We start from the raw sequence: 24,075 nt of genomic DNA, 5'->3' as shown, positions 1-24,075 counted from the left end.
GGGCAGGAGGCCATACAAGGGTAGGGTATTGGGTTTAGAAAACACTCACTTATATAGTTAAAGCTTATATAGATTTATTCTTGAATAAAGGAACAACATGGGCGGCACAGTGGCTCAGTGGTTAGCACTGCTGCCTCACAGCACCAGGGACCCTGGTTTGGTTCCAGCCTCGGGCGACTGTGTAAACTCCACATAGGCATTCTTCCCGTGTCCACATGGGTTTCCTCCGGGTTCTCTGGTTTCCTCCCACAGTCCAAAGATGTGCAGGTCAGGTGAATTGGCCATTCTAAATTGCCCACAGTGTGAGGTGCATTAGTTGGAGGGAAATGGGTCTGGATAGATTGCTCTTCGGAGGGTCGGTGTGGACTTGTTTGGCCTGTTTCCACACTCTAGAGAATCTAATCTAATCTTCATTCCTGCCCTTCCCTGCATAATCTTTTGTGTCATTTGGAATCAAGACCCTGTCCATCTGTGCCTTTTAAAAAAGTTAAAGATTCTACATTCAGTAGAATACTTAACCCTCTGAAAGAAGACACAGTTGATGTAATATATTGCATTTGATAAGGTACCACATGTCAGCCTACTCAATAAGATAAGAGCCCATAGTTATGAGGGTTGTATATTAGCATGCATATACTATTGGCTAAGAGAGAGAACAGAAAGTTCGGATAAGGAGGATATTTTCAGGATGGCAATCTGTAGCTACTGGAGTGTTGGCGCCATGATTACTTACAATGTATATACAATGACTTGCATATAATGAGGCAAGTGAATGCATTCTAACCAAATTTGTGGGTGACACAAAAATACGTGAGAAGGCGAGTAGTTGTGCTCCCACAATTAGTCTACGGAAGATTATAGAAATGTTAACTGAGTGAGCAAAATCTTAGCAGATGGAATATATTATGGAATATGTGGAGGTTATATTAGAAAGTATAGAGGACCTGAATATTATTTAAATGGAGAAAGACTGCAGAACAGAGGAATTTGATGTACTTGTTAGTGAATATCAAAAACCTTAGCTGTAAGTTTCAGCAGGTAATAGGGAGGCAAATGGACTATTGGCCTTAATTTCAAAGGGAATGGAGAATGAAATAGGAAGGTCTTGGTAAAATTATAGAAGGTAATAATTAGACCACACCTGGAAAACTGTAAACAGTTTTGGACCCTTATGGGAAGATATACTGTCATTGGAGGCAGTCTAGAGAGAATACACAAGGCTGATCCTATTTCTGCAGGGACTGACTTACGAGGAGAAATTGAATGGATTGAGCCTGTAGTCATTGGAGTTCAGAAGAATGAGAAGCAATCTTGTTGATAAGTGTAAGATTTTAGTAGACTTCACAGATTAGACAAGGAATTGGTTGTTTCCTCTTGTTGTACCTTCGAGACCAGAAAGCATAATTTCTGAATAAGAGTCACTCATTTACAACAGAGAGGAGGAGGAATTTCTTCTCTTGATGGATGCTGAATTTTTAGAATACTTAACTGCAGAGGCTAGGACGTAAGTATATTCAGTAATGAGATAAGTGGATTTTTCATTAGTGAGGGAATCAAATATTATGGGGAAAAGGATAGAAAACAGTTGAGGATTATCAGATCAGCTATGATGTCATTGACTAGCAGAACAAACTCAATGGACTGAATGGTCTCAAAGAATCATAGAATCCCTACAGAGTGGAAGCCTGCTGTTTGGCCCATTGTGCCCACACAGCGACCCTCTAAAGAACATCCCATCCAGACTCACCTCCCGACTACCCTTTCTCTACATTTCCAAGGCTAATTTATGTAGTCTGCACATCCCAGGATATTATGAGCAATTTGGTATTGCCATTGTTGGACTCTGGGTGGAAATGGGAGGATTGGGAGGAAACCCGTGCAGACGTGGGGAGAATGTGCAAACTCCACACAGACAATCACTTGAATCAGGAATTGAGCCCAGGTCGCTGGTAAAGTGAGGCAGCAGTGCTGACTACTGAGCCACCATGCTGCCCCTGTTCTGCAGTTCTTTTGGTCTGTTTGTCTGTTTCTGCTGCAGTGTTTTATTGTGGAGTGCTGGTGTTAGACTGGGGTGGAAATGTTTTGTGGCCTTCTCTTAAGGATTCTGACATGTATGTATACTTGCACAAATCTAGAACTTGACTACGACCTGATTTCATTTAAGTTTAGAGGGATTGTGAGGACTGCTATTGACAATTTAGCACCTTGTAATTTCTGGGCTTTGATATATTCCTATTATGGTGCATTGGTATTGTCTGGCTGATTTTGCTGTTAGAGTTATGTTGCAACCTTCTTTGAGATCATGAGACTTAAAGAGGCACTGGTGAGTACCATGTAGGAAGCAAAGTGTAAATAGAAAAGTATTGTTGACTAGCCTGGTAGGTAAGTTGAAACATCCAGGTGGTCCCAGTAAGATCTGGATACTGGGGTGTCTGTGTGCAGAAAAAGGAGGAATTTAGTTTTGAAAGATAGAGGGAAAATAAGTTATAGTTTGTTTTGTTTCTTGCCTTTGCTTTTGAATGCAGTGTGCAAGTAACTGCACTGAAATTTATATACTTTTACAGAACATTACTTAGTGTACAAAGTGCTTGAAATCAAATGGAAAAATTAATTACACTGTACTTGTACAAATTTGCCTTTGTGTTTTGTATTTTGATAATACAGGTTTTGTTTATGTGTTATTAGTACTTATTCACCCAATGCTGTGTACAATGGTAAAGAAATAATGAAAAGTATTGTGGTGACCTATGATTTGTAAATTGTGATATGATAAGTTCTGTGTCCATGGCTTCTGTATGTCAAGATTTTTGGTTGTCATTATCCAGTCTGTTCTTTAAATACTATATCACCTTTAATTTTAATTCCAAACTTGTATTAAAATTATTTTCTGCCCATTTATTTGTTCGCATCTATTCTCCTGTCATTTCTAAAGAAAACAGACATTATCAAATGATTTGTGCTTTTAGTACTTTATTCTTTAAGATTGTAATTTTTTTCTACACAAAAGCTCTTCAGTCCCTTTGTATTTTTCAACACTTTTGTCAAGTAAGTAAAAAACAGTAGCTAAAATGAACATGCAGGATGAGGAAATGGCAAAGATACTGAAGAAGTTCAAAGTCTGAGAAGATTTGTAGCTCGGGTGTTCATTGTTGTCATTCTGTTTGCCGAGATGGGAATTTGTGTTGCAAACGTTTCATCCTCAGTGCTTGGGAGCCTCCTGTGAAGCGCTTCTGTGATCTTTCCTCCGGCATTTGTAGTGATTTGAATCTGCCGCTTCCGGTTGTCAGTTCCAGCTGTCCGCTGCGGTGGTTGGTATGTTGGATCCAGGTCGATGTACTCATTGATTGAAACTGTGGATGAGTGCCATGCCTCTAGGAATTCCCTGGCTGTTCTCTGTTTGGCTTGTCCTATAATAGTAGTGTTGTCCCAGTCGAATTCATGTTGCTTGTCATCTGCGTGTGTGGCTGGTCGTGTCGTTTTGTGGCTAGTTGGTGTTCATGGATGCGGATCGTTAGCTGTCTTCCTGTTTGTCCTATGTAGTGTTTTGTGCAGTCTTTGCATGGGATTTTGTATACTACATTGGTTTTGCTCATGCTGGGTATCGGGATCTTCGTTCTGGTGAGTTGTTGCCTGAGAGTGGCTGTTGGTTTGTGTGCTGTTATGAGTCCTAGTGGTCGCAGTAATCTAGCTGTCAGTTCGGAAATGCTCTTGATGTATGGTAGTGTGGCTAGTCCTTTGGGTTGCGGCATGTCCTCGTTCTGTTGTCTTACCCTTGGGCATCTGTTGATGAAATTATGCGGGTATCCGTTTTTGGTGAATACATTGTATAGGTGTTCTTCTTCCTCTTTTTGCAGTTCTGGTATACTGCAGTATGTTGTGGCCCTTTTGAACAGTGTCTTGATGCAACTTCTTTTGTGTGTGTTGGGGTGGTTGCTTTCGTAGTTCCGGACTTGGTCTGTGTGTGTGGCTTTCTGTGTACCTTTGTGGTGAATTCTCCGTTCGGTGTTCTCTGTACCGTCACGTCTAGGAATGGGAGTTGGTTGTCCTTTTCTTCCTGTCTCTAGTGAATCGGATTCCTGTGAGTGTGGCGTTGGTGATCCGGTTATGTTCTCTATTTCTGTGTTTTTAACTGTGATTATTTAATTAATTTGCGATTGGCCATTGAGGATGATGAAAATTTGACCTGCTGAATAGCTCCTCCCAATGTCACTTATCCGTGGTTTAGTCTTGTTACTTTTCTTAGATAAAATACCATTTTATGAGATTTTCCTTGCTGACTTGTTCTGTCGTCCCATGCCATCACTCCCCCCCCCCCCCCCCCCCCCCCGCCGACGCGCAGACACACACACACACACACACACATCCACCCCTTAGTTGAAGCAAAACACTGAGACACTGTTAGGCTTTACCTCCTTCAGTTTTATTCTGGGCCCTGCTAGGACAGAGAATGATCATCCATGTGCACTGAGAAATGAGTTATCTGGAATAGCTTTATGGATTATCTGTCATTTTACAGGGAGCAGCATTCATATTCATTGGGTGACCGTTACGATCAGCAAGCATCAACAGTAAAGATTAAGCCATCTGATGTTACACAATGAATGTTCTTAACATTAACTGGCTTGACATAATGAATAATTTTCACCTTGTTAACCAACTTGACAGACTGAATGCTTCCAATATTGTTAACTGGCTCTACATAATGAACGCTTTTCCACCTTGTTAACTCATTACCCTTGCCTCCAACATCCCATTTTTAATTGCAAGTTCTAATCTGACCTGAGTCATGCTCAGCTGAACGTTTTATTTCATAAAACTCAAAACTTAACTTTTTCCCTAGCTGCTCATACCCTGTATACATTCTCATTCATTTCTTTTATTATTTCAATGTAACCAATGGCATTACCAGCTTTCTTAAGACTCTGACCGCCTTTAAGCAAGTCATTGACACACAGGAGACAATGATTATAACAACAGAAATTACTACAACTTAGGCAGCATCTGAAGAGCAGGAAAAGCGACGTTTTGGGCAAAAGCCCTTCATCAGGAATGAGGCTTCGTTTCTGATGAAGGGCTTTTGGCTGAAACGTCGATTTTGCAGCTCCTGAGATGCTGTCTGACCTGCAGTGCTTTTCCAGCACGACACTCTCAACTATAATCTTTAGCATCTGCAGTCCTCACTTTGGCCTAACAAAAAATACTCGTCTGTTACAGTAAATAGAATTTGAAGAATCCTCACGTGGGAAAAGAAATCGCCAGTAAAGTTCTTAAATCCACAGTCCTTAGTGAGCACTCTATCACCTCTACGTTGAGTGGAAACTAAGTACTCCGCAATCTCCATCAGTAAAGTCCAACCTGAAAACAAAATTCAGTCTGTCCTTGTGTCACTCCTTGGAGAAATCTGAATTGTTGGATAAGGACAGTTAAATGCTTCACAAAAGTGAGACTTCCATCCTTTCCGAGGTGCTTCAAACGGAGGGTACCAGCTCATCTGAGAGTGAAGTTCACATGGAGCAGGCTCGGTGAAGGCAGCAGTCTTTGCTGCTTCTGCTGTCAAATATAGTAAAGCCAACTGGCTGTTGTGATGTTAGCTTGATTAGTGAACTTTTATATCCCTTCAATTATCGAAAGATAAGGTAAAGCTCATATGGTTTAATGTCCACAGGAAGGCTATTGACAAAAAGCGTGCTGCCCTCCTCTTAGCTTCACCATTTTTCATGCTCGTGGTTGGGGATCTGATTGAATCCGTTGGATTAGGTTGTGGAGAGGTGGGTGGTGGTCCAAAGGCATGCTTTCCCTATGAATGGAGAAACTCTTGAGATGTTAGCTGCTGAAAGTATCTTTGCAATTAGGGATAGCATTACAGCTGTGCTAAGGGAGGATATTCCCGGAAATACATCCAGGGAAGGTATTTGGGTGGAACTGAGAAATAGGAAAGGGATGATAACCTTATTGGGATTGTATTATAGATCTCCTAATAGTCAGAGGGAAATTGAAAAACAAACTTGTAAGGAGATCTCGGCTACCTGTAAGAAAAATAAGATGGTTATGGTAGGGGATTTTAGCTTTCTAAACATAGACTGGGACTGCCATAGTAGTAAGAGTTTAGATGGAGAGGAATTTGTTAAGCGTGTACAAGAAAATGTTCTGATTAGTATGTGGATGTACCTAATGGAGAAGGTGCAAAACTTGACCGACTCTTGGGAAATAAAACAGGACAGGTGACTGAGGTGTCAGTGGGGGAGCACTTTGGGGCCGGCGACCATAAATTTATTAGTTTTAAAATAGTGATGAAAAAGGATGGACCAGATCTAAAAGTTGAAGTTCTAAATTGGAGAAAGGCCAATTTCGACGGTATTAGGCAAGAACTTTCGAAAGCTGATTGGGAGCAGATTTTCGCAGGTAAAGGGACAGCTGGAAAATTGGAAGCCTTCAGAAATGAGATAACGAGAATCGAAAGAAAGAAAATTCCTGTTGGAGTGAAAGGAAAGGCTGGTAGGTTAGGGAATGCTGGATGACTAAAGAAATGGAGGTTTTGGTTAAGCAAAAGAAGGAAGCATATTTTAAGTATAGACAGGATAGATCGAGTGAATCCTTAGAAGAGTGTAAAGGAGGTAGGAGTATACTTAGGAGGGAAATCAGGAGGGCAAAACGAGGACATGAGATAGCTTTGGCAAATAGAATTAAGGAGAATCCAAAGAGTTTTTACAAAAACATTAAGGACAAAAGGGTAACTGGGGAGAGAATCGGGCCCCTCCAATATCAGTAAGGCTGCCTTTGTGTGAAGCTGCAGAAAATGGGGGAGATACTAAATGAGTATTTTGCATCAGTGTTTACTGTGGAAAAAGACCAGGAAGATGTAGAATGTAGGGAAATAGATAGTGACATCTTGCAGAATGTCCATATCACAGAGGAAGAGGTGCTGGATGTCTTGAAACGAGTAACGGTGGATAAATCCCCAGGACCTGATCAGGTGTGCCCTACAAATCTGTGGGAAGCTAGAGAAATGATTGCTGGGCTTTTTGCTGAGATATTTGTATCATCGATAGTCACACCGGTGAGGTGCCGGAACACTGGAGGTTAGCTAACGTGGTGCCACTGTTTAAGAAAGGTGGTAAGGACAAGCCAGGGATCTATAGACCAGTGAGTCTGACGTCGCTGGTGGGCAAGTTGTTGGAGGGAATTCTGAGGGACAGGATGTACGTGTATTTGGAAAGGCAAGGACTGATTTGGGATAGTCAACATGGCTTTGTGTGTGGAAGATCATGTCTCACAAACTTGATTGAGTTATTTGAGGAAGAAACAAAGAGGATTGACGAGGGCAGAGCGGTAGATGTGATCTAAATGGACTTCAGTGGGGCGTTCGACAAGGTTCCCCATGGGAGACTGATTATCAAGGTTAGATCTCATGGAATACAGGGAGAGCCTGCCATTTGGATACAGAATTGGCTCAAAGGTAGAAGCCAGCGGGTGGTGGTGGAGGGTTGTTTTTCAGACTGGAGGCCTGTGACCAGTGGAGTGTCACAAGGATCGGTGCTGGGTCCTCTACTTTTTGTCATTTACATAAATGATTTGGATGCGAGCATAAGAGGTACAGTTAGTAAGTTTGCAGATGACATCAATATTGGAGGTGTAGTGGATAGCAAAGAGGGTTACCTCCGATTACAACAGGATCTTGACCAGATGGACCAATGGGCCGAGAAGTGGCAGATGGAGTTTAATTCAGATAAACGTGAGGTGCTGCATTTTGGGAAAGCAAATCTTAGCAGGACTTATACACTTAATGGTAAGGTCCTAGGGAGTGTTGCTGAACAAAGAGACCTTGGAGTGCAGGTTTATAGCTCCTTGAAAGTGGAGTCGTAGGTAGATAAGGTAGTGAAGAATGTGTTTGGTATGCTTTCCTTTATTGATCAGAATATTGAGTACAGGAGTTGGGAGGTCACGTTGCGGCTGTACAGGACATTGGTTAGGCCACTGTTGGAATATTGCTTTCGGAAAGATGTTGCGAAACTTGAAAGGGTTCAGAAACGATTGACAAGGATGTTGCCAGGGTTGCCGCTATAGGGTGAGGCTGAACAGGCTGGGCTGTTTTCCCTGGAGTGCCAGAGGCTGAGGGGTGACCTTATAGAGGTTTACAAAATTGTGAGGGGCATGGATAGGGTAAATAGGCAAAGTCTTTTCCCTGGGGTCGGGGAGTCCAGAACTAGTGGGCATAGGTTTAGGGTGAGAGGGGAAAGGTATAAAAGAGACCTAAGGGGCAACATTTTCACACAGATGGTGGTACGTCTATGGAATGTGCTGCCAGAGGAATTGGAACATTTAGAACATAGAACATAGAAAAATACAGCGCAGTACAGGCCCTTCGGCCCTCGATGTTGCACCGACCAAAGCCTACCTAACCTACACTAGCCCAATAACCTCCATATGCTTATCCAATGCCCACTTAAATGACCATAAAGAGGGAGAGTCCACCACTGCTACTGGCAGGGCATTCCATGAACTCACAACCCGCTGAGTAAAGAATCTACCCCTAACATCTGTCCTATACCTACCACCCCTTAATTTAAAGCTGTGTCCTCTAGTAACAGCTGACTCCATTAGCGGAAAAAAGTTCTCACTGTCAACCCTATCTAAACCCCTAATCATCTTGTACACCTCTATCAAATCTCCCCTAAACCTTCTTTTCTCCAATGAGAACAGCCCCAAGTGCCTCAGCCTTTCCTCATACAATCTTCCTACCATGCCAGGCAACATCCTGGTAAACCTCCTCTCACTCGTTCCAATGCCTCCACGTCCTTCCTATAGTATGGCGACCAAAACTGCACACAATACTCCAGATGAGGCCGCACCAGAGTCTTATACAACTGCAACATGACCTCAGGACTCCGGAACTCAATTCCTCTACCACTAAAGCCCAGTACACCATATGCCTTCTTCACAGCACTATTTATCTGGGTGGCAACTTTCAGAGATCTGTGTACATGGACACCAAGATCCCTCTGCTCATCCACACTACCAAGTAGCCTACCATTAGCCCAGTAATCCATCTTCTTGTTACTCCTACCAAAGTGAATGACTTCACACTTAGCGACATTGAACTCCATTTGCCACCTTTCTGCCCAGCTCTGCAACTTATCGATATCCCGTTGTAACCTGCCACATTCTTCTTCACTGTCCACAACTCCACCGACTTTCGTGTCATCCGCAAACTTGCTCACCCAGCTTTCAAGCCCCTCCTCTAGGTCATTTATAAAAATGACAAACAGCACTGGCCCCAAAACAGATCCTTGTGGAACACCGCTCGTAATTGTACTCCATGATGAACCTATACCATCAACTACTACCCTCTGTCTCCTTCCAGCCAGCCAATTCCTAATCCCAACCTCTAATGCACCCTCAATGCCATACCTCCGTAGTTTTTGCATTAGCCTACCATGGGGTACCTTATCGAACGCCTTGCTAAAATCCATATACACCACATCTACTGCTTTACCATCGTCCACTTCCTTGGTCACCTTCTCAAAGACCTGCCCTTCACAAAACCATGCTGACTATCCTTGATCACATTATTCCTATCCAGATGTTCATAAATCCTATCCCTTACAATTCTCTGTAAGACTTTGCCCACAACAGAAGTGAGACTCACTGGCCTATAGTTACTCAGGCTATCCCTACTCCCCTTCTTGAACAAGGGGACCACATTTGCTATCCTCCGGTCTTCTGGCACTATTCCTGTAGACAATGACGACATAAAAATCAAGGCCAATGGCTCCGCTATCTCCTCCCTAGCTTCCCAGAGGATCCTAGGATAAATGCCATCAGGCCCAGGGGACTTATCTGATTAGATTAGATTAGATTAGATCACTTACAGTGTGGAAACAGGCCCTTCGGCCTAACAAGTCCACACCGACCTGCCGAAGCACAATCCACCCATACCCCTACATATACCCCTTACCTAACACTACGGGCAATTTAGCATGGCCAATTCACCTTACCCGCACATTAGATTAGATTTTTTTATTAGATTAGATTACTTACAGTGTGGAAACAGGCCCTTCGGCCCAACAAGTCCACACCGACCCGCCGAAGCGCAACCCACTCATACCCCTACGCTTACCCCTTTACCTAACACTATGGGCAATTTGGAATAGCCAATTCACCTGGCCCGCACATCTTTGGACTGTGGGAGGAAACCGGAGCACCCGGAGGAAACCCACGCAGACACGGGGAGAACGTGCAAACTCCACACAGTCAGTCGCCTGAGGTGGGAATTGAACCCAGGTCCCTGGCGCTGTGAGGCAGCAGTGCTAACCACTGTGCCACCGTTCCGCCCATTATCTATTTTCATCCTTTCCAGTATTCCCCAGACCTCTTCCCTACATACCTCAAGGCCATCCATTCTAATCACTTGTGACTCAATATTCACATCAGCAGCAGTGTCCTGTTCCTGAGTGAATACTGACGAGAAGTATTGATTTAGTGTCTCTCCAATCTCCTCCGCCTCCACGCACAACTTCCCACTACTATCCTTGACTGGACCGATACCTACCCGAGTCATCCTTTTATTCCTGACATACCTATAGAAAGCCTTTGAGTTTTCCCTAATCCTACCAACTGAGGACTTTTCATGTCCCCTTCTCGCTGCTCTTAGCTCTCTCTTTAGATCCTTCCTGGCTACTTTATAACTCTCAATCGCCCCAACTGAACCTTCACGCCTCATCTTTACGTAGGCCGCCCTCTTCCCTTTCACAAGGGATTCCAATTCCTTATTAAACCACGGCTCCCTCACAAGACCCTTTACTCCCTGCCTGACTGGTACATACTTATCAAGGACACCCAATAGCTGTTCCTTGAACAATCTCCACATATCATTTGTGTTCTTCCCTTGAAGCCTATTTTTCCAATCCACGCATCCTAAGTCGTGCCTCACCGCATCATAATTTCCCTGCCCCCAGCTATAACTCTTGCCCTGCAGTGCACACTTATCCCTCTCCATCACTAGAGTAAAAGTCACCGAGTTGTGGTCACTGTACCCGAAGTGCTCACCTACCTCCAAGTCTAACACCTGGCCTGGTTCATTACCTAGAACCAAATCCAGTATAGCCTCCCCTCTTGTTGGCCTGTCCACATATTGTGTCAGGAAACCCTCCTGCACACATTGGACAAACACCGACCCATCTAACGAACTCGAGCTATAGCTTTCCCAGTCAATATCTGGAAAGTTAAAGCCCCCCATAACAACCACCCTGCTACTTTCACTCTTCTCCTGAATCATCCTCGCAATACTTTCCTCTACTTCTCTCGGACTATTGGGAGACCTGTAGAAAACTCCTAACAGGGTGACCTCACCTTTCCTATTTCTAACCTCAGCCCAAACTACCTCAGATGGCAAGTCTTCCTCCATCGTCCTTTCCACCACTGTAATACTATCCTTGACAAGCAATGCCACACCTCCCCCTCTTTTACCTCCATCTCTGACCCTGCTAAAACATTTAAACCTTGGAACCTGCAACAGCCATTCCTGTCCCTGTTCTACCCACGTCTCTGTAATGGCCACAACATTGAAGTCCCAGGTACCAACCCACGCTGCAAGTTCACCTACCTTATTTCTTATACTTCTGGCATTGAAGTATACACAATTCATGCCACCTTCCTGTTTACAGGCACCCTCCTTCGAGATCGATGCCTTGTTCCTAACCTCCCTACACTCAAGGTCCTGTACCCTAAAGCTACAGTCCAGGTTCCCATGCCCCTGCAGAGTTAGTTTAAACCCTCCCAAAGAGCACTAGCAAACCTCCCCCCAAGGATACTGGTGCCCCTCAGGTTCAGGTGTAGACCATCTCTGTTTATAGAGGTCCCACCTTCCCCAGAAAGAACCCCAGTTGTCCAGAAACTGGAATCCCTCCCTCCTGCACCATCCCTGTAGCCACGCATTTAACTGTTCTCTCTCCCTATTCCTCGACTCTCTATCACGTGGCACGGGTAACAAACCAGAGACAACAACTCTGTTCGTTCTAGCTCTGATCTTCCAACCTAGCTCCCTGAAAGCCTGCCGAACATCCTCACCCCTCTTCCTACCTATGTCGTTGGTTCCAACATGGACCACGATCTGAGGCTGCTCCCCTCCCCCTTAAGGACCCGGAAAACACGATCAGAGACATCACGTACCCTTGCACCTGGGAGGCAACATACCAAGCGTGAGTCTCTGTCGCCCCCACAAAACCGCCTATCTGTGCCCCTCACTATTGAGTCCCCAATAACTATCGCTCTACCTTTCTCCACCCTTCCCTTCTGAGCAACGGGGACAGGCTCCGTGCCAGAGGCCTGAACCTCATTGCTTATCCCTGGTAAGTCATCCCCCCAACAAGTATCCAAAACGGTATACTTGTTCTTGAGGGGAATGACCGCAGGTGGTCCCTGCACTGGCTGCTTCCTCCCATTCCCCCTCACTGTCACCCATCTCTCTATAACTTTCGGAGTAACTACTTCCCTAAAGCTCTGATCCATGACCACCTCTGCCTCCCGAATGATCCGCAGTTCATCCAACTCTAGCTCCAGTTCCCTAACACGGTCTTGGAGGAGCTAGAGATGGGTGCACTTCTTGCAAGTATAATCAGCAGGGACGCTAATGGCTTCCCTCACCTCATACATATTGCAAGAGGAAGATTGCACCGCCTTCGCTGCCATCCCTCTAAAAAGGTAAACTTTAAAAACTAGATCTAAAGAAACAAACAAGCAAAGTGCAGCACTTACCTGCTTACCACAACGGGTCTTATTATTAGGTTAGAGAAAGAGGGCGGGTGGGAGACTCCACCCCTGTAGTGCCTCGGGTTCCTCGCCTGCGCGCTTTTATAAGAAAAAAAACCTTCCCAGGTAAGCTAGCGCGACACCAGCTTCCCGGTCCGCTAGGCGCTTAAAAAAAACTTTAAATTTTAGCCGTTAAAAAACAAAAACTGGACTATACCCGCGACTTAAAAAAAACCCCACCAGACAGCCATTACCTGCTCCGCCGAGAGAGTGAGGATTTAAGAGGCATTTAGATTGCTACATGAATAGGAAGGGTTTGGAGGGATATGGGCTGGGTGCTGGCAGGTGGGACTGGATTGGGTTGGGATATCTGGTCGGCATGGACAGGTTGGACCGAAGGGTCTGTTTCCATGCTGTACATCTCTATGACTCTATAACTCTAATTCCCCTCTCATTCCTTCCTTGCCAAGGTGGTTATCAGTATGTAGATAGTCACCCATTTAACTACACTAAATTGTGTCTGCCTATTTTAACATTCGTTGAATTCTTTTGTTACTCTGTTACTCTGTTCACTTTTTTAGACATTATCAAGTTTTATACAATCCATAAACTTTGAAATTGTACTGTCCAAACAATTCAGTCATTTATAAACAACAATCAATGGTCCTAAAATCAAACCCTTGATGGACCTCATTCAGGTTATTCAAAAGTTATCTTCCTTTCACAAATTGGTACCTGGCAAAATATGAAAGCTGTCAGGAAAAGAATTTCAAAAGTCTGGAACAGCAAGAAAACAACAAAATGTTTGCTGTTCTTTAGCAATTGAAGAGGCAGTTTCAGTTCAGAATTAAATCTCAAATATCCATTGGAAACAAGTGCAGTCTAATTTAAAATATGTTCTCCAAATGAAACTTCCCAAATAAAACAGTCGGAATTACAGTGGCAACTTTGGTAGTGATCAACATTCTTTGAATTTACAATATGAAGACAGCCAATGACATCTTAACAACAATTGAAAGAACTGAAACAGCTCAGCCTCAAGTTCTAATATTCTCTAAAATCTTATAACATCAAACTCAAAATGCACTCTTCTTTTCATGAACACTCTACATTAAAAACACAGCAGCAAAGATATTATTATACAGTATTCTCATCTGGCTAAAACATGACCACTGACCCAACTTTTTTTGAACAGGCCTTGTAGAATTTCACACAAATCGGGGCTCAGCACACTCAAATCAATTTGCTTTAAGGTTACAAGTTTGATCATTTTAAAAGGGACATAATGTTGTACAGTGTCAATGTAAAAGCAAAATCTGCTCCATTACATAGCCCACACTGAATTGAGATTCTGATTCAAACAAGGCAAAGCAGTCACTGAAAAGGACCTTTCGAACCAATATTTTAACAAAGCAATTTTTTTTAAACATCAAGCACTCTCAGCATTGCACAATTTACATTGAAAATGTCCTTTTTCAACCCAAATATTGGTGCAACCTTTATTTTGTATCTTCTCACTGAAATTACACTTGTTACAAGAGAAAGCCCTCACAGCGGACAATGCACCGCAATCCATGCTGCTTGCTCGCTCCCCGAACAAAGACTCGCAGAGCCTCAAATTTTGCCACTAAGCGACTTCTCACTTTACTCCTCATGGGTGCTTGAACCCCAGTCAAACACAGAGGACTCAATTCTCAATTAAACACAGAAGACTTAAATCTTAATTAAACATGGAGAACTTGAACCTCACGTAAACACAGAGCTCGAACCTTTAATTAACCCACCCAGGGGACCTGAACCTCAATACACGCAGAAGAGACAAACCTCAATTAATCCACCCAGGGGTCTCAAACCTCACTACTGCACAGAGGACTCAAACCTCAAACCCACCCAAAGGACTCTAACCCCATTTTTGGGCAGAGGACTCGAACCTCAATCAAACCCATCCAAGGGACTCGAACCCTGCTAACGATGACAATATTGTCATCCAGCTCCTCCCCTCTTAGTTGAAGCAAAATGCTCATAGAGACAGTATGGCTTTACCTCCTTCATCTTTATTCTGTGTTGCTGGAAATGTGCAGCAGGTCAGGCAGCATCCAACGAACGGGAGAATCGGCGTTTCGGGCCTAAGCCCTTCTTCAGGGTGATAGATATAGGACAGATGTCAGAGGTAGTTTCCTTACTCAGTAGTAGAAGCGTAGAATGAACTGCTTGCATCAGAAGTAGACTTGCCAACTTTAAATGGTCATTAGATAAGCATACAGATGAAAATGGAATAGTGTAGGATAAATTGGCTTCAGTATGGTTCCACAGGTCGGTGCAGCATCAAGGACCGAAGGGCCTGTACTGCCCTGTAATGTTCTATGCAGTAATTTTGTATATTCTGTAGATTAGATTAGAATATCTGGTCACATGGACGAGTTGGAATGAAGGATCTGTTTCCATGCTGTACATCTATATGACTGTAAATTTTGTTCATGTAACTCGCCTCAACAACCTCTGCTGGCAGCTCATTCCATATGCAAACCACCCTCTGTGTAAAAACGTTGCCCCTGCAGTTCTCTTTCAATCTCTCCCCTCTAAGCTTAAAGTGATGCCCTCGAGTTCTCAATTCCCCAACCTTGAGGAAAAAGACTGAGTGCATTCACCCTATCCATACCTCTCATGATCTTATACGCTTCTATAAGACTCCCCCTTCAGTCTGCTACGCTGTAAAGAAAGTAGTTTGGCCAAATAGATCTGATAGAAGTTGATCTAATCTTCCTAGCATGTCCAACCTCTTCCCTATAATTTAGACCATTGCGTCCAGGCAACATCCTTGCAAATTTCTTCTGTGCTCTTTCCAGTTTGATAACACCCCTTCTCTCGCAAAGTGGCCAAAACTGAACACACTATTCCAAGTGCAGCCTCACCAAAATCCTTAACAATTGCAACATAACTTCCTGACTTCTATACTAAATGCCCTGACTGATGGAGACCAGTGTGTCAAAAGCTTTCTTCACTGCCCTGTCTATCTGTGACTCCACTTTCATGGAGCCATGCACCTGAACTGCAAGGTTTCTCTGTTCCTCTACACTCCAAATGTCCTGACCATTCACCCTGAAACTCCTACCTTGATTTGACTTTTCAAAATGCAAGACCACACGTTTATCATCATTTAAGCTCTATTTGCCATTTCTCTGCCCACTTCCCCAGCTGACTAAGGTCCTGCTGCAATTTATGATAACCTTCCACACTGTCCACAATACCGACTATTTTAGTGTCATCTGCAAACTTACTAATCATGTCATGGAGATGTCATAGAGACGGTCCAACCTGTCCACACCGAGCAGATATCCCAACCTAATCTCGTCCCACCTGCCAGCACCCAGTTCATATCCCTCCAAACCCTTCCTATTAAATGTTGCAATTGTACCAGCCTCCACCACTTCTTCTGGCAGCTCATTCCATACACGTACCACCCTCTGCGTGAAAAAAGTTGCCCCTTAGGTCTCTTTTATATCTTTCCCCTCTCACCTTAAACCTATGCCCTCTAGTTCAGGACTCACCGATCCCAGAGAAAAGACCTTGCCTATTTACCCCATCCATGCCCCTCATCATTTTGCAAAGCTCTATAAGGTTATCCCTTAGCCTCCAACGCTCCAGGGAAAACAGCCTCAGCCTGTTCAGCCTCTCCCTATCATGTACATTTTCATCCAAATCAATTAATACAGATAACAAATAGCAGTGGGTGCAGCACCAACCCCTGAGGTACACCACTAGTCTGACAAGCACCTTTCCACTATTACCCTCTGCTTCCTACCATCAAGCCAATTATGTATCCAGTTTGCCACCTCGCCCTGGATTCCATGCGATCTAATCTTCTCGAGCGGTCTACCATGTGGAACTTATGAAAGGCCTTAGTGAAATCCATACAGACTATGTCTGCTGCCCTACCCTCATCAACCTTCCTGGTCACTTCTTCAAAGAGCTCTAAAACATTTGTGAGGCATGATCTCCCATACTTAAGCCATGCTGACTACTCCTAAGCATACTCTGACTTTCCAAATACATGTATATATTTTCTCTCAGAATCTTATGAAGCAACTTACCTCCCACAGATATTAGGCTCTCTGATCTACAGTTCCCAGGTTTTATTTGGAAGTCCTTCTTGAGTAACATTTGCTACCTTCCAGTCTTCCAGGACTTCACCCATGGTTAACGATGATGCAAAAATATTAGCCAGAGCCCCGCGATTATTTCTCTAGCCTCTTGCAGTGTCGTTGGATATTTCTGTTCAGGACAAGGAGATTTATCTAGGAGAAAATGAGGACTGGAGATCAGAGTCGAATCGTTTCATGCTGGAAAAGCATAGCTGGTCAGGCAGTATCTGAGGCGCAGGAGAGTCGATGTTTCAAGCATAAGCTCTTCATCAGGAATGTGGGGGTCCTAAGGCGGCTGGGAGATAAATGGGAGTCCTGTTTATCGGCCTTATCTGTTTCTTGCATTGAATTGAAGCAAATTAATCCAACAGGGATTTTTTGCTCCCTGTCACTTCCCAGCCTGACCTGTCTCTTCAACTTACTATTTCTGTTCAGTTTACCTGCTTCCATCCTCACATTTCCCTCCCTGCTGTTGTAGATCCCACCCTTCACCAGCCAGTGTAGTTTATAAACAAATTTTCCTCTAGATCATTTTTATTTGGAAAAAAAAGTGACGAAACTCATTATAGGCACCCACAACCAGAGAGAAAAACATCATCAAGCAAACAGTTTCTATAAGCAAGTATGAAAATGTGAAATTGTCCATTTTAGAAGAAACTGTATCTGAATAGTGAGAAATTGCAGAGTTCTTAGATGTAGAGGGATCTATGTCTGCTGTTGCATGCATGTACAAAGATCGATGGTAGTCATGATTTGGAGATGCCAGTGTTGGACTGGGTGTACAAAGTTAAAAATCACACAACACCAGGTTATAGTTGGTGGCACAGTGGTAAGCACTGCTGCCTCACAGCGCCAGAGACCCGGGTTCAATTCCCACCTCAGACTATGTGGAGTTTGCACGTTCTCCCCGTGTCTGCGTGGGTTTCCTCCGGGTGCTCCAGTTTCCTCCCACAGTCCAAAGATGTGCGGGTCAGGTGAATTGACCATGCTAAATTGCCCGTAGTGTTAGGTAATGGGTAAATGTATGAGTGGGTTGCGTTTCGGCAGGTCGGTGTGGACTTGTTGGGCCGAAGGGCCTGTTTCCACACTGTAAGTAATCTAATCTACTCTAGTCCAACAGGTTTAATTGGAAGCACCAGCTTTCAGAGTGCTGCTCCTTCATCAGGTGGTCCCACACCTGATTTTTTACATTGTATAAAGATCAGTTGATAAGGAAAGCAAGTAATGAGTTAAGCGAAGAGATGGTTACCATTTATCACAAGGGGAATTGAATATAAAAGTAGAGTGGTCATGCTTCAGTTATATCGGTCGCTGGTGAAACTATATCTGGAATACCGAGCATAGCATTTAAGAGAGATGGCAAATATATTGGAAGGACCTCAGAAAAGGTTTACCAAATACCTGGAACGAGTATGTCATGTAATAAGAAAAGACTTGACAAACTATGTTTGAAATTCGCTTGTGCCTAGACAAGTAAAGTGTGACTTGTTCAAACTCAGGGTGATGTGTGATAGAACTGTGGTGTTTAACTTTTAACTTTATTTATTTTCTTCCCAGGTTATATTAAGAATAACTTGAATGTTTAACTTTTAACTTTGTTCTTTTTTTCTACCTCATTCTTAAGTTTCGTACTTGTACCTAAGATGGCACTATGCATGGTGACATTGAAAATTTTTCATTGTACTCCCATAGTTTTGTACTTGCTACAAATGACAATAAAGTCTAAATCTAAATCCACCAAGTCATTCATGGGTGCTCCGTTACCTGGTCATTGAAGACGAAGTGGGTTGTGAGGCAAAGATCAAATACTCGACTACAACGGCGTCCACCCCAATACCCACAAATGGAGGTGCTTCAGAACTTTGTTCAAGCGAACTGCAACATACTGCAGCACCCCAGAGCTGCGTAAAGCTGGAGAAGAACACCTATACAGTGTATTCAAAAACAACAGCCACCCAAAAAGCCCAGTCCGCTGGTACCTATACAATAGACCACAACAGAAAAACACAACATGTCCCGAAGCACTGGTCACCCTGCCACACATCAAGGACATACCAGACATGACTGCCAGACGACTCCAACCCCGAGATATTAAGCCCACAAACTGATAACTACATATTAAACCACTGATGCGTATAAAGAATCACATACCCACAGCTAACAGAACCAACGTTATAAGACTGCCACAAACATAACCTAGGGCAAACCAGAAGAAAACTAGCCATTAGGGAACACAAACACCAACTAGCCACCAAGATTCATGAGCCAGTATCACCTGTGTCCATACACACAAACAAAGAAGGAAACCAGTTCGGCTTGGATAACTCATTTATCCCAGGATAAGCCAAATAAAGACCTGCACAAGAATTCCTGGAGGCCTGGCACTCAATCCAGAACTCCATTAACAAACGTGTAGAGTTGGATCCCAAATACCAACCGAAACCAGTTCGGCTTGGATAACTCATTTATCCTAGGACAAGCCAAATAAAGACCTGCACAGGAATTCCTGGAGGCCTGGCACTCAACCCAGAACTCCATTAACAAACGTGTAGAGTTGGATCCCAAATACCAACCACTAAGAAACAAAACTTGAAATGATGCCCCCCCACTTCAGCAAACCAGGACACACAAGTAGTAGTTGGGACAGAGCACCAACACATCACTGGAGGTGCACTGATGATGATGATGATGCTACCTAGTATGGTGATGAAACGTTTGTCAACAAACTTACCAGCTCAACAAGCAAGTCAACAACCTCATCCGCAACCTGAGTTACAAAACTTCACACAAACTTCATATGGCAGATGGAGTTCAATCTGGATAAATGTGAGGTATTACATTTTGGTTCAGCAAATGATTAACGGTAGCATCTGAGATAGTGTTTGAGAACAAAGGGACCTTGGGTTTCAGGTATATAATTCTTTGAAGTTTGTTGCACATATAGACAGGGTGGTTAAAAAGGCATTTAGCACGTTGCCTTCATTGCGTAGTCCTTTGAGTATAGAAGTTGGGAAGTCATGTCGAGGTTGTACAGGACATTGGTGAGACCCCTTCTCGAATACTGTGCCCAATTCTGGTTGCCCGGTTTTTGCGAGGATATTATTAAACAGAAGAGGGCTCGGAAGAGTTTTACTAGGATGTTGCCGTGTGTGGAAAGTTTAGTTATAAGGGAAGACTGAATAGGCTGGAACTTTTTTCACAAGAGTGTAGGAGGTTAAAAGGTGACCTGATACAAGTTTATAAAATCATGAGGGGTGTAGATAGACTTAATGGTAGTTGTCCTTTCCCTAGGATGTGGCATTTCAAGATTAGTGGGCTGGTTTTTAAGGTGAGAGGAAAAAATTTTAAAAAGACATGTGGGGATTTTTTTGTTTTACACAGAGAGTGGTTGTCATATGGAATGTGGATGTGGGTACAATGGCAACATTTAAAAGATATTTGGCCAAGTGCACGAATAGGAAAGCTTTGGAGGGATATGGGCTAGGAGCAGGATACGGGACTAGTTTAGTTTAAGATTATGTTTGGCATGGACTGGTTGGACAAAAGGGTCTGTTTTTATGCTGTATGACTCTATGCTTTATTTTAATATCGTGTATGCTTAGCATCACTTATCAAAGAAATGCGCCAAGGAATTTTGAACAGAATGAGTGCAACACAACAATGAGTTAATGTTAAGAGGCTAGCTTCTCCGCTATTTAAATTTCACAGAACCAGGTTGTGAGAACTTGCAAAGTTGAATACTTCCTTCAAAGTTCTTGGAATGCAGGCCATCAGGTCTTTGGAGACGTATTGTCCTTTAGTTCCATTAGTCTGTCAAATACTGAGTCCCTTATCGATACTGTTTGTTACAAGACCTTTCCTTGCATCAACAACTTACCTAACAGTTATCATTGGGAGCCTCATTAAAACCATATTTTAAAAAAAGCTGTTATTAATGAAGGATATTTCATTTCCTAGATCTTTGCTCGCTTTCTTAACCTCCATATTTCCCTTTGTAGAATGTCCTCTTTGCAATTAACCAAAGGATTTTTGTATAATTGGCAAACTTGGCAACTGTACTTTCCATTCCTTCATTCGTGTGACTTTTGTAAATGGGAAACAGTTGATGGGTCCAAGTATTTTTGAAGTAAAACAGATCATCAACACCAACCAACAGCTCCCCCTGCCCCGCCTACCCCTAAACTATTCTAAGGTATAACCATGCCCTAACGTTTGTATTTATTTAAAGGCAAGTATAAGGTGGTGAAATCCAGATGCCATTCAAATACAAAAAAACTTCACATTATTTTATTAAGTATTTCAATAGAGTTAATGTATTATTTAACTACTAATCATCAACTGTTCCATTACAGACCGCATCCCACAAACACACACTTTGGCAAAAATGCAATTCAGCAAAACAGTTATGGTTCTCTCTAGTCCTGCAGAATGAAACAATCTGCCCCTTTTTACTTTTAAGAGCAAGCTTCTCATTTAAAACGTCACTCCAGCAGTTTTCAGTAGCCAGCAGACCTTCTCACTAACTGAAAATAAAACTTCCAGTGTCTATGTGAGCCCCGACCCCACTCACTCATAAGACTTTTCATAGAATCATAGAATCCCTACAGTGTGAAAGCAGGCTATTCAGCCCATTGAGTCTACATCTCTGCTCCTAAGAGCAACCCACCCAGATTCTATGTCTGTCACCTTGCTAATTCATGGCTAATCCACATGGTCTGCATATCCCTGGATACCTAGGTCAATTTCGCATGGCCCATCCACCAACCTGCAGATCTTTGGACTTTGGGAATAAATCAGAGCATCCAGTAGGCACGCATGCAGATACTGGGAATGTGCAAACCTTGCACAGACAGGTTCTATTCCACTCTCAGAAGACTATGTCCCTGAACTGTGAGGCAGCATTGCTAACCACTGAACTACTTTGCTGTCCTTAATTTTTTTTAAAAAAGCACCCAGGGAACACTCACAAGCTATTTCCTAACTGTCCTCCAGAAGGAGATATTCCGAAACCACTGTGGCAACACCCTTGCACAAGTTACATTTGCTATCTTTCAAATTAACCAGATTTTCCAAATTTCCATTGATTTTGTAACAATTTACAACCAATGTATCAGTTGTCTCGATCGTCACTTATTTTAAGATCTTAGGATGAATTCCACAAAGAACCAGTATTTGTTAGTGTTTTTAAAAAAATTATAAAAAATTCTGACAACCTATTTTAATATTCCTGGCTTGCTTTCTCTTATACTCTAATTTTTCCTTTTTCTTTTGGTCACTATTTTATAATCTGTTTAATCTTCTAAACTCTATTTGCCAACTGTATTTGCGCATTCATAAACCTTTTCTTTATTAATATGGGTGGTGGATCTGTCCTTTGGAATTTTTTTTTATTCTTCACACTGCATCTGTTCTATGTATTCTCAAATCTCTCTTTTAATATTTGGGATGCCTTCACTATAGGATCATTCATTAGCCCTATCACTTTGCACAATGTAAGTCAAAGTCTATTCTCCAAAATGCTCTGGAGCATGCTCTTCTAAAACTAAAGAAAACACTGAACTCCTCATCAATGCTCTCTTTGTATATCTGAATTTTCCAATCGATATGCATTTATCCTCCACCCTGCTGTGTGGTTACTGTGACCATGTGCTTACGTTTAGAAATTATTTCATGTCTTTATCATTTCTCATCCTTACCAAAACAGTTTCCACATCCCGATTTCTTGATCTTGGATCATCTCTCTCTCAATTATGCTAATATTACCATAGTCATCACCCAACTTTGTCCTAGTGTTCTGTCATTCCTAAATGTCCTGTGACCTTGTGGGTTCAGATCCAAATCCATGCCATCTTACAGCCATGTCTTTGTGACAGCTACCATGTTTATTCATTTTTATTTACACTATTAATTCATCTGTTTTGTTTTAATGTTGTGTGCATGAAGATACAGAGCTCTTAGTCTTTTCCGTTTACTGTTTTAGCAAATGTTATTTTGTTGATTGCCTCTCTTGAATTCATGCTCTGTAGCCCTTCCTGTCATGTTCTGTTTTTCAGTTCTTGTATTAATACTTCTGTGTTTGACCTTGAATCTACTCTTTGAATTGCTACATCTTCTCAAATTTAATTTCTAGACCCCATTATTTAGCTTCAAATCTTATCCACTTCCTTGGTTATGCAGTTGGAAAGTACACCCACTGCAATACTATTCAGGTGGTTTGTTTCCATGCTGTGTGACTCTATGACTGTATCAGTTCAATACAGATCCCAATTTCCCCAGTAGTGCAGTCACTGCTCCTGAAGCAGATGCACTCTTCCCATATCAGTCTCTGAACCACACATTCATCTTCCCAATTTGACTTGCCGTATGCTAAATTGCACATGTCTGAGGTAATAATGCAGAGTTTATGACCTTTCAGGTTAATATGCCACCTTGCTCCTCATACGGGCTATGCAGAAGCACCTTTCTTTTGCCTCTGTTGTTGAAGCCTGTATGGATCACGATAACTGGATTCACCTTCCTCCACCAAAAAAAACCCCACCACCTTCTAGCCCTAAGCAGATGTCCTGAACCCTGAGATCAGGCAAACAACATTAACTCACACTTGTTTCCTAACCAAGTCTCACTTAGATTGTCCATGTACTTGACCTCATTTATCAAACACTTGATTATTTTATCCTTGTCTGTGTTGGGATATTTCATGTACTTTGTCTTATTCTGCAGGCATGTGTATATGACAGAGCTGGACTTGGCTTCAGTAAGAAAATGATCCGGAATAAACCTGCTGGGCTGGATAATCTCTGGAGGGAGTCGACAACAGGAAGGTAATCATTAGACTATTATGTGAAGTAAACAATGATGTGAGATAATCATGCTTAAGTGAAACAAAGATAGCACAACCTTGTTAGTTGTGCTTTACAGAATGAATTTTTCTTTCTGTGATCATTTCCTGTCTTTTGCCATTATCATTTACTGGTAATGTAGAATGCAGTTTATCACAATAAGGTTATGGCATCATCTTTGGTAAGTTGAAAATGTGTTGCTGGTTAAAGCACAGCAGATCAGGCAGCATCCAAGGAACAGGAAATTCGACGTTTCGGGCCAGAGCCCTTCTTCAGGAATCCTGATGAAGGGCTCTGGCCCGAAACGTCGAATTTCCTGTTCCTTGGATGCTGCCTGACCTGCTGTG

The 24,075-nt window shown here is 42.8% G+C and overlaps 1 protein-coding gene across 2 annotated transcripts in view; it reads left to right on the top strand.

The window, feature by feature from the left end:
• si:dkey-122a22.2 (uncharacterized) overlaps window positions 1–24,075 on the top strand; it is a 191,881-nt gene that overhangs the window by 39,300 nt on the left and 128,506 nt on the right. For both annotated transcript variants that reach the window (XM_060824317.1, XM_060824318.1), the window contains exon 5: window positions 23,610–23,710. In XM_060824317.1, the coding sequence (XP_060680300.1) occupies window positions 23,610–23,710 (101 nt within the window). The remainder of the gene's footprint in view (window positions 1–23,609; window positions 23,711–24,075) is intronic.

The sequence above is a fragment of the Hemiscyllium ocellatum genome, chromosome 4, assembly GCF_020745735.1.
Source record: "Hemiscyllium ocellatum isolate sHemOce1 chromosome 4, sHemOce1.pat.X.cur, whole genome shotgun sequence".
NCBI classification, from domain to species: Eukaryota; Metazoa; Chordata; class Chondrichthyes; order Orectolobiformes; family Hemiscylliidae; genus Hemiscyllium; species Hemiscyllium ocellatum.
The sequence above is the reverse complement of the archived record's forward strand: the minus strand, read 5'-3'. Positions and strand labels throughout refer to the sequence as shown.